The sequence below is a fragment of the Antedon mediterranea genome, chromosome 7 (assembly GCF_964355755.1).
Source record: "Antedon mediterranea chromosome 7, ecAntMedi1.1, whole genome shotgun sequence".
NCBI classification, from domain to species: Eukaryota; Metazoa; Echinodermata; class Crinoidea; order Comatulida; family Antedonidae; genus Antedon; species Antedon mediterranea.
The window spans coordinates 14,633,444-14,645,949 of record NC_092676.1 but is presented as its reverse complement, the minus strand read 5'-3'; the positions used below and the strand labels follow the sequence as shown (position 1 = coordinate 14,645,949).

Sequence of the window (12,506 nt, the reverse complement as noted above, 5' to 3'; positions counted from 1 at the left end):
AAAGCTACAGTACCATCCAGAAAACATCTACCCTCAGTGCAAGTATATATTGATAATTTAAAATCAATATATAATCGATATATATAAGCAACGTTTGGCCCGGTTGCATGGATGGGAGACCGTCTAGAAATCGCGGCGGGTGCTGTATATACTGGAGAGTAATGATGTAATGGTAATATTGGACTAGCATGTGATAGGCATGGGTTCGATGTTATCTGTACCATACTAATTGCATCCTTAAGCAAGATGCTTTACTCTCATTGCCTCGTCTTTCGGATGGGATGTAAAGCCGTTGGTCCTGTGTACTTAACAGTGCACATTAAAGAACTTGGTACACTATTCGAAAAGAGTAGGGGACCGTCTCCCGTTGTTCTGATCTGGTAAGCGCTGTACTGCTGGCTGCCGTGGGTCCATAGAGGGCCTAATCCGAATCTCCTCAGTTTCCAGTTAAGCTTGAGGACTAAGATAATAACCTTTACCTTTAATATTAAAATTATTTGTATCAAATTTGGTTATTTTTATAATATATGGTATTTATAAGGCACCCTTCCAAAAAAATTGACCAGAGCCATGGTATGTGCAGGATTTACTTTTAGGGGTGGATCATATATTGAGTACTTTGGGAGTGGAGAGAGCAACAATAGGCTGGGGACAGCGGGCCGCCAAGGGCATAAAACCATTTTAGGCATAAAACAGTTTTGCTGTAAATTTCCTAAATACAATTTTAGTCCATCATCTAAATATAACTTCAAAAATCCAAAGGCTAAATTGTAGAATAGAAAAAGTATATGCTAACCGGGGACGGGTCAAGCGGTATTCGTAAATAAATTTCAAAATGCCTTTGTCAACCTTTGTAACTTTTTGCTGTATGAATGGGCGCGATACAATAGTACAGGCTTTATTCTAGGAGTTGGAGTTTGTAGACAACTCAACAAAGGGAAAGTGAGAAAACTTGTAAATACAATCGACTTCTCATTTACGTACTTCTCAATCACTAAACCTTCTATTTTACGAACGCCCTTCGAACGATGACATCATCAGCCAATTAAAAAAAATAGCATAATTTTTTTGGTTAAAACTTTTACATACCAGCTAATATTATCTTCTTAATTTATTAAACTATCCCAAAACAGTTTATTTCAAAATGCTAATAAAGTAAAGGTTATTTATTATGTATTCTGTTTATTTCGAGTCTAAAAGTTGTCTAGTTTAGCGTATAGGCCTAAGCTAGTGGTCCGGATATCATCATCCCCTATACAGCAGAACTACACATTTAGCTCGGTTTGTGCTTTTTAAGATGAAAAAACAATTGACTCTCAATTATTAACATTTAAACTTTGTTGCCAGTCACTGCATACCCACAGAATAAACTGAAGACATCTTCAATCAATGACAAACATTTAATGACAAACATTGCTGTGCAGGGAAGCATCTTCTGTTATGTGAAAAAGGCATATTTTTCTTGGAATTCCATTTACTTGGTGTCCACACTAGTAGTTTTCAAAATGTAAAATATATGCGTTCTAGAACAGGTTCGTAAATTACAGTTTGTCTCAAAATATGCAATAATAAAATGTAAACGATGAAATGTCTTTGGTTCAAAGAATGTGTGAAACATTAAACAGCCTTTCTTAAGTTTTCACCCCTGTACCAACTCAAGGGAGGGGGGCGCTCAAAATACCCCAAATTTGTATTAATTAGCATAATCGAGTACATAAATGAAACAAATGTTAAAATGTTTATTTTTAGGGTCTAATTAAAGATCCATCATTTTTAACTCCTGTAGTCCACTTAAGAAAGCCATTAATTAGCGCTAATCAACATTTTAATTAGCATAATCGAGTACATCGATAAAACCTTCGGCAATACAATATGTACATTTGCCCAACTGAGAAAACTTAAATTAGAAAAAATGAGCTGGGATAGTGACAAATTTTTTTTCTTTGATGACCTTCCAACATCTAACCACACTGATACAGAGATACAGAAGGATTACTGCAATATCAGTACCTGATGCCCCTTTTCACTCTTCACATTAATGATGTCCATACTGCTCCTCAAAATTACTTTTTCTTTGATGACCTTCCAACATCTAACCACACTGATACAGAGATACAGAAGGATGACTGCAATATCAGTACTTCATGCCCCTTTTCACTCTTCACATTGATGATGTCCATGCTGCTCCTCAAAATTACTTTTTTGTTACGCTTTATGCATACCACTGTATAAAAACATTCAACTCTTTTGACACCTTTAATACTAATACTGTAATAATGTTCCTGTTCTCCTTGTCCCACTACTTTGCTCCTAACAAACTCTGGCTCAACCAAATCTTAACATCTTATTTGGATCCCCTCAATGGCTAGAGTTATAATAGGACCTGACCAGCTGTGTGATGTTCTCTTCCAGACCTCTATTGATCAAGGTGTAATTCCAAATATCTGGAAACAATCCATCATAAAACCTATCCCCAAAAAGACGGCTATTAAACAGCTCAATGACTTGCGCCCAATTGCGCTAACATCACTTGTAATGGAAATCTCTGGAAAAACTAGTTAAAGCCCATATCTATTGTTAAACTGGAACTTGACCCACTACAGTTCGCGTATAGGTCTTGAAGGTGTGTCGAGGATGCCAAGCTGTTCTTATTAAACAAGCTGTACAAACACATTGAATTAATACCCAGATCGCATGCTAGAATGCTTCCGTCAACTTTTCTTCTGCCTTCAATACCATGCACACTTAATGTCTGGCTGATAAATTGATTTATAATTTTGGTTTTCAACATGATTTTGTTTTATGGATTATTAGTTTTTTAGCCGAACGAAGTCAAAGTATTGGATCCCCCCAGGATTGCGTTCTTTCTCTCCCATGAATGGATGAATGTCGAAGCATACATGATAATAGTTATCTTGTTAAATTTGCTGACGACACCTTAAATAAATAATGTTTTATAAATTTTACCTTTTATTGTATGAAGTTAAACATTTTATAATTCTTAAGAGTTTTATATTTTATATTTGATGTTGTAATTTTACTTTTTATTGTATCCATCGCCGCCTTTTTGTGCCCCATGTAATGAGGGATGAATAAAGATATATACCTATTATGATGTGTCCATACATTGTTGAAAACCATGAAATCCCATCAGTTAAATCGATTAAATTTCTTTGAGTTATCATTAATAACAGCCAAGCGTCATGTAAACTCTATATCTAAAAAACTGAGAACTATTGTGTGTTTTGGAATCATATCTAGGTTATCTTCCTTCCTCCCCTCTAGTAATCTAAGAACCCATTATTACACATCATTCCTTATTTGAGCTATCTTAATATTGTCTTGGTCTACCCAACAAACATCAGTAACTTTTCATTTGCAAAAAATGCTACCATATATATCTGCCGCGCCATCCACTGTCGCATTCCTATTTATTTTCCTGCCTTTACTTCTTAAACTCACTGACATTAATTCCTTTACCAGCAAGATGTATTTGTTTGTTTTCTGCTACCAACTCTTTTCTCCCATGTCATCTTAACAACTTGTTTGCTACGAATAACACCATTCAATCCTGCCACAAGATCTTCCATCTTTTTGGGATTCCATCTTCGTCCATTATTTTACATTATTATATTATTAGTGGTTTCTTAATAAGTTGACTAGGTACAGGTGTTTAAGAATGATGGATATATTTAGTTAATCTCTAAAAATAAACATTGGAACATTGGTTTCACATGTGTACTACAATGTTCGTATGTTACTGATGTTTACCAGCTAGGCCTACAAAACTGAGCCTAGCTAGGCTAGGCATAGAGATGGCCAACGAGAGGACATTCATTGCGAGCTACTTAGATAGTGCATTGTTTCTCTCTTTTTATCATAATTTACCATAAAACTTACATTTAAGACAAGGAATGACCTGGTTTAATGTTTTTAAAGTAATATATATGTATTATTTTTACAAAACATCACAAATTGTAGGGAATGGGTCTTTCAGAATCATAGATCTTCAATAATACTCCAAAAACAAACATTTTAGCATTAGTTTCACATTTTAATTAAGTCCGGGTGGGACATACATTGAACTTTGACCTTTCCTAAGTGGTCATGGTACAGAATTTATCACTAAAGAATTACATTTTCTCAGTTGGGTAAATGTACTTGTTGTATTGTCAAAGGTTTCGATGCACTCGAACATATTATTTTTTTATTTATTTAGTGCCTCTTTGCCGATTAATCGTCTCCGCCTGGTCTGCCTTGCTTACTCTTTGTACCAGGTTTCTCCATTCCTTTCGTTTGTTGACCAACTTTCTAAAATCTTTCGTTGTCTCCAGCCTCATCATGCTAGGGGGGTTCACCTTTTTTATGTCATTTTGTTTAAAGTAACTGGAAGTGTGCATTTAGACCTACCTCTGTATTTTTTGTGTTTGTGAAGTAGAACTTTATGGCCAGATTTGCTGGTGTATTCCTATCTTGTCTCAATATGTCCGAAAAGCTTCCATTGTGCTTCGACGATTTTTTAAGATAAGGGTCGTACGTTGCATCTCTTATACAAATGTATGTTAGAAATCCTTTGTGGATACCGAACTCTTATTATATGCCTTAATTGGCGTCTATGATATGTATCTAATTTAGTTTCCTCTTCTTTGGTTAAACCCCATGTTCCGCAGTTGTAGGTCAGTATGGGTTTGACAAACGAATTGTAATGCTTCATGCGTGTTTCTTCTTTCACTTTATCATTTTGTATCCAGACATCGTTTAGTTTACTAAGCGCGACTGGTGCGAGTTGTTTCCTTCTCTTTATGTCCTCAGCATCTCTTTATAATGAACCCAGCTTCTTTGTTTCCTTCCACTGTGATTCATCGCGTTTGAAAACTGTAACTTTAATTTTTTCCGCGTTTACGAATAGATTATGGTACTTTAGATGATTAGTAATTTTGTCCATATTGTATTAAAAATAACTTTGTACATCAACGACATCATGCTGTTAATGGAGACAGCATGGATAGGCCACCGACTCGGTTAGAGAATGAGACACGGCAGTAGAAGAGTTTTCCGTTGTATTGTACATTTTTAGGTCTAAGGTTATAAATTACAATCACTTTAAATAGGCCTTGTATATAAATACCCCATTGCAATCGTATGCTGATAAAGTATTGTATCATAAAATGAATATTTAAAATTTACTTATTCTTAGCAAATATATTTTTTCTATAATGTATAGTCTACTCATTCCCTGTTAAATTTTATTTCCAGTTTCATTGTTCGGTAATAATTAAATGCCCTGCCCTTTGTTTTGTTTATAAACAATTTCCCTCCAGAGATGAAAGGTAAAACAACTAAAACATTTTGCTTAAGAAATGAATTACTCAATGATGTAATGCTTGAGTAAATGTGGGCTGTCCTTACCTAATTAACTGTGTTTGTCTTAATTTCGTCCACTGCAAAACTGCGTGTATAGGGTATATGAGATGTTTTCTGGATGGTACTGACAAGCAATGAAGTGCGATGAGAGGTCAATTTGCTGTCCATAATATGAATAGATGTTATACAGCAATAATTATCATATATCACCAAAAAAACATTGTATACATTGGTTTAATGTTTTTAAGTGTAATCATAATACATATAGTACATTGGATATTTTTTTCAGGTCATGCGAGCCATAAATGAAGTTGGGCAGAACAAGGAGAATCCATTTTGTCAGCCTTACAGTGTGAAAGCCCGAACCCTCATACTTGCTCACTTGAAACGCTATCTACTACCACCTAGTACACTTGAAATTGGTAAGTTTATTCAGAGAAGAAATTTCATTCCTTCCTGGTTTAACATTGTGCAAATGCATCTCTCAGTAATCACCTTACTAAATTGTGGAAATGCATCACTTAACTTTTCATCATGTAAATTACAACAACCATAAATTGATCAAAAAGTGACCACCTCTACCAAGCGATCACCATTGTAAGCTACCACCAGTGGTCGATTATAAGAAGCAGTTCCTTAAAAGAGGTGGTTGATTATGAGAAGTGACCGCTTTAATACGAGAGATGGTCATTATCAAGAGGTGGTCAATTATGAGTGATCGCTTACAAGAGATGGTCATTACAAGCGGTGGTCGTTGACGAGGGTGGTCACTTGAAAAATAGATAAAATGTTTTTACAAGATTCTATTTCTCAGTAGATGACTTTTGTTTATTTTATCCCAAACGCGAGTGTTGCCACATGAAAATTACACCGTCAATATCATCAGAATTTACTGGATTTTATATGTTTAATGTCAGGGACACGATAATCACGCGAAAATTACTCTGTCAATATCATCGTACTCAAGGAAATATACGATTTACGATCCTCTCAGCAGTAGTCATGTGATGCAGTTTCAACCAATCGCGTTCACGTATTTACATAGGCTATGTAATATAATAAATTAATTAACATTATTTTTTTTATTGTTATTGTCAGGATCTTGAACATGACTTTAAACTGTAGATGTGCAGAAAACTTTATTATGATGTTAAAGTTGCACAGCGTAATATACGCGCGATTTTATGGTTGCTCATAAATTCTTAACAAAAATGTATTTTTCAATGAAACGTAAAGAAAGTGTATTTCATAATATGGAGCAACTTTTTGCATAAGAATGGCGTGCTACACACAAAATTACACGGTTACTCGCATTTAAAATTTTCGAAATACACCAAATTAATTTCTAATCAATTTCGCATACATTTCAGACTATTTTGAGCATTTCATTTAATTTCATTTATTGTAGAGTGTAGAAAAATGTTTTCTGCAATTGATTTTTGTTTTTCATACCACCTGTAGTAGATTTAATTCTTTTTGATGATCTTTGATTGCAAATGCATTGCATACTTTTTGATTACAAGTTAAGAAATCCATAGAAAACAAATTATGATGGGCGTCAAAAGGTAGCAGTAATTATAATTAAGATCCAATGATAAGCTAGTAATTATTCGACGGATTAGTAGAATAATGAAGAATACTACGTTCGTGTAGAGATGCTCAGGGCTAGAGTATGCCTAGAATAAAAAAAAGTAGCAATAAGGTTATAGTAAATGATCGCATTACTTTAACAAATAATTCACATTCCCATTGTTACAATACAGGTGACATAGTCGGGGTACAATTTTGCACACTGAGAATGAAAAAAAACACATTTTTAAAAGATATAACAATATAGTTATATATCCTACATAAATCATCCTATAAATGTTTATTATTACAAATGAAAATGAACTGAAGTAATTCACGACCATTAAAAATTATGCCTACCCTATCGACTCACTTCTCTGAACGGTAATGCTGCCATTTTCGATTTTATAGTTTTAATGACACCCTCTGGAAATTCCACATAGCCTTTTGATTCAAAAGTAATTTTTTAAATATTTAATAAGTCTGAATTTAATAAATATTTGGTTTACAAACTTTTTATATAGACCATGACCATCTCCGTACAAGATTGATGTTGAGTGCAAACTTCACACCAATCAGAGGTTGTACCGCGGCGTGCATAGAGGACAAACTTTTGCCTTTTATATATATAGATTACACATAACCGTACACATGTAACTAGCCACTGATGGATACAACTTTGCCTTGGATTACCTACATTCCTATACATATATACGTTTATACATCTTTTTGTGTCATTCATCTTAATAGTTAGCACACCATAAATTAACATTTAACTGTTCATCTATTTAGACATCAGTTTTCTAGATGATCATAGTCTAATTTTCTATTTTCTAGTGAAATTTCTATGGTCTGTGTTTCAGCATTCTTACAAACTGGTTTTATTTCGGATTGTTACGCTGGTTTTATAAAATAAAAGTTTTCATATCTTTTGTGATTTCTGCAGTATTCAGATACAAGCAAATGGTAGTTTCTTATGCAAATATTTATTTGCAAATTTAATTCAAATTTAATGCAAATTTGTGCAAAAATATACCTATTTTTAATTAGTTATAGCTCCTCAGGATGGCTGGTGACCCCATTTTAATTAATTTTGTTATGGAAGCCGATGAGTTGTAGATATCAATTCATGTAAAATTTATATCTAACGGATGTTCTGACATCACTATATGGCCACTTGAATTTTAAAAATAGGATATTTTTTTCTTTAGTATTAGTTAATCCCATTTAATAGAGCGCAGTGCGCTTATGCTTACCCCATTTCGCCCTAGATTTTAATATGTTCTTTCTCAATCAATTCTTCTTTCGTTACAAAAATTTGAATTTTTATTACGTCTTGCTTAATTTCATCTATACAGTATATTTCAATCTGTCATAGCTCCTCGGAATGAAAACTTAGTATGGAAGCTGTTGAATTGTAGATATGAATTGATATAAAAATGTTGTCTATCTGATGTCATGAAGTAATCATATGGCCAGTTGAATTAAAAAATTCAGATTTTCGTAAATGTTTGTCACGTTTTAAAAAGAGTGCATCTCACTTTTATGTCGATTTGGACGTATTTTGGTTGATTACATGAATTTTGAAATGCCGAGAAAGAGAGGGTTTTGCCAGATATGGTGCCATATGTTTATGAAAAATGTTTTTCATTCCTCAGATAAAGACTACATTGTGCGCAAATGTCCAATGTTGATTCATGAAATGGTTAGCACAGCCGGACAAATTGTAATATACAAACATATTGGGAGAGGTATGATAACATTTATCAATATATATATTTACAGTTTTTATTTAATAATAATAGTAATAATATTTAATAATAATGTTCAATTTAATATAGTATAAAATTCAGGGAGCCTCTAAGTGCTGAACAATCAAAATAAATGTTATTAAAGAGCAAAATATTAATGATGAAAGTGAAAATTAAAAAGGTGGGATTTGAGAAGTTGTTTGATTGTGATGAGCGATTCAGCTTTCCTGTTTAATGACCCACAATATAATACAAATAATTAAATTTTGGACTTGAAAACAGGAATTTTTTTGCAGAGGTCATATTCATTTTTTCTTGGTTTTTTACAGTAAAACATGAGCCTAAACTTGAATCTATAGAGAATATGATGAAATTGTGTGCACTGATTGTACAAGCATGCTTGGAAAAGAAGTCACCATTATACCAATTACCTCATTTCAATGAGAAGACTGTTATTCATTGTATTAATAAAAAGGTAAGATGTCAATTGATTAGTTCATTTGGTGCAGATAGATTATTACATACCGCAATAAATCATAATTTTTTACTATGATTACATCAAAATTATGCACTGTCAAAGTATATACTTTCAACTTCAATATGAATATTTTAAAGAAGAAGGTTAATGTTAAGGTTGTTATTTCGGTCCAAGAAAATGTCATAGTTTGTTTGATTGTCGATATTAATTTTTTTTTAAATTTAATATGCAATTAATGATGACATAATCTAATTTCTTTTAATTTCTTAATAAATCATACATATGATGACTTTAAAAAATGAAAAGAAAAATAGGGTTTCCCGAGCATTCTGACGATCTATATTAATTTTTAAATGTAGCATATTTTAACCATTTTGTTAACTTAATGTACATACAGTACTTTGTGGTAAAAATGTCACTTGTCAAGTCGATTGAAATAGTAAAGTACATGTAACGATACACCACTACAACATTTATATTTTTTGTAATTATTAATTTATATAATCATTGAGAAGCAACTGTTTAAGTTTATTTGTATATTACGTGTTTATATATCTAACAGTACCCACACTCACAGTAATGCATTTATTTACCTCCGCCAAGGAGGTAAATGTAATCAATTGCATTTGTCTGTTTGTTAGCAGGATTACTTAAAAAGTAATTAAAAGATCTTTACCAAAATACAAATAGATATGTGGTCAAGGACCACTTCATTAAATTTTGGAGGCAATCCGGACCATGGTCCCAATTCTAGACCACTTTCAGTATAAGTTTTAGACCTGCTAGTGAATACGACATAAATTTTCAAAAGCCGGCGAGCAGTCGTAAAGTAACAAGTAAACTGAAATTGCATTTTCTCAAAAACTGATTGTCCAAAAAAATTCATTTTTGTACAAGAGGCAAGAGTTACAATTTGTAATTTTAAAACATAATTTGATTTAATTTACAGGTTTTAAAACCTATTTCTTTTTAAATTCACCCGTTTGTTGGCGTTGCTGTTCTATTGTTTGTCAACTGATACTATTGTTGAAAGGCTGGTTACATAACCATTACACCAAATTTGCATACACATTTTTGTAGTGAAATTAGTCTAATCACAAACAGGATTTCCCAGAGGAGATTTTTACAGTAGGCCAAGGTTCTAGTTGAAATTTTTGTGTCTTCATGACGTAAATTTTGCGATGCACCTGTGACGTCACAGCAATTTACGGCGATGGCTGTACGGCGAGTGCGTGCGGCGATATCCTTAATCTCGCGATGGTTCTGAAATCATATGTATATCCCTAATACATTGTTAAAATATGGTCCTCGGTCAAGTTGTCCTTTAATGCTGTGTGTGATTAGGCTAATTTCATTATAATCATTTGTATGCGAGTTTGATGTAATGGTTATGTTATCAGAATAATTATATATTATATTAATATTTAGACTATAATACGTTTAGCAACAAATATAAAAATTATTTCACCAACTTTCTTTTATTACGTTACATTTAATTAAATTTCAAAATGCGCAAGTCATTCAAATTGCGCATACCAAACAATTTATTAATAAACATTCATTATCTTATTAATAATATTACAATTACCACATTTGGATAAAAAAATAGGAACACGTTGCAGGCTTAAGAATGATGATGTTCGTACGGGCGTGTGTTCATTCGTGTTCGTCAAAATGATCAATAAACATGCCCAATATCAGGATATTTATTAGGTATATAAAGATTATTTGTTAATCGGTTGAATAAAGCATAGATTTCTTCAGTAAAACTGATCATTACGCATTAGGCAACTAAACACATGAAACCCTACAACTGCTACATGTTTTCGCTGACCAGGGATTCCACTTTTTAAAATTATGGACAAAATAATATTTTTCCATGACCAAATGGTTACTCTTCTTATTCACTAAAATATCTGCATGTTTTTTTTTTACAAAACAAGGTAGTCTATACTTCTTATCCATATAGGAAATGAGATCATTTTTTATTTCTTCATTTTGAAAACGTGGATAGTAAACCATTATAATATTAAATAAAATAATAAATAGACATAGCAATTTTTGTGTTCCATACTTTATTTGTGGCCGAGTTGTCCAATTAGTTTTTGGCCGAGTTGACTTGACTTTGGCCAAGACATTTTAGGGCCTACTTGACCTGCCACCAAATTTACTGTATGAAAAATGTACATACATTTTTTGTGTGGATAAACTAACTCGTCAAATTGACGAGATAATGTTGAGTGGGCATGGGTTTTTTTTCTTATTAAACATTTTTTAAATTCCGTTTTTTTTTCCAGAAAATCAAAACTTTGACCAGTTTTGCAAAGATGAGCAACAGTGAACGAAGGTAAAAAAATTGGTTATCTTCTTATTTTGGGTTATCCATAACTTTTGTGTTGAAAGAAAAACTGCTAGATCATCATAATGAAATGTGACCGCCATGTGTTTAAGATATAAATTCATATAAACATTTTGCTTATCAGATGATGTGATGTCATCATTGACCAGATTAATTTAAAAAGGAGGATTTTCATCCCTTTTGTGATAGTTCATCACATTTAATGAGAGAACACGTTTAGCTACCACATGGCTGTAGGCTAGGCAATCTATCTAAAAAAACAGCCCAAAGTGAAACAAATTGCAAACAGATTTTTCTTTTTTAAATGGTCACATATAATGAGGAGATCAAAATTTGAGCATCACTTTGCCACCTCAAAAGTATGCAAATTATTAGTACAAGTTACATGAAATATGCAAATTAGGTTGAAATTACAGCGTTATTATATCTCAAAAACTACCGTACTAGTTCGAGAGAGTTGATTTTTTCACTGATTTATTCAGAATGTATATATTTATATTATGAAACATTTTACGAAAAAGTTACCGGAAATGTAACAATTGACCGTCTACCCTATTAATCAATGTTTGCATACATAATGCAAAAAAAATGTCTGTAGAGACTTTGTTTTGGACTCAACTGACTCAGATACACATTCCTATAGTCGGCATAGGACCTCTTTGTAACACACCTCGAAAGTATGCAAACTAGTAGTACAAATTACATGAAATATGCAAATAAGGGGATGAAATTACAGTATTTCTATATCTTGAAAACCATTAAGGGCCTTTCACACCTGTTCCGGCACGGTTCCGGTCCGGCGAATCGAACGCCAATGTTTTGTTTTCACGACGCTCCACGCGGCCAAGCACCAATCGATGTGCGCGTAGCCGCGTAAAAACGAAACATTGACGTTCGATTGGATTTGCCGTCGCCGGACCGAAACCGTGCCGGAGCAGGTGTGAAAGGCCCTTTAATGTAGAGAGTTGATTTTTTCAAAGCCTTA

General features: G+C 33.1%; 1 protein-coding gene across 1 annotated transcript in view; it reads left to right on the top strand.

Moving 5' to 3' along the window:
- LOC140053864 (translocation protein SEC63 homolog) overlaps positions 1–12,506 on the top strand; it is a 51,219-nt gene that overhangs the window by 18,346 nt on the left and 20,367 nt on the right. The window contains exons 9-12 of the mRNA XM_072098592.1: positions 5,654–5,786; positions 8,592–8,684; positions 9,014–9,159; positions 11,460–11,509. Coding sequence (XP_071954693.1) covers positions 5,654–5,786; positions 8,592–8,684; positions 9,014–9,159; positions 11,460–11,509 — 422 coding nt within the window. The remainder of the gene's footprint in view (positions 1–5,653; positions 5,787–8,591; positions 8,685–9,013; positions 9,160–11,459; positions 11,510–12,506) is intronic.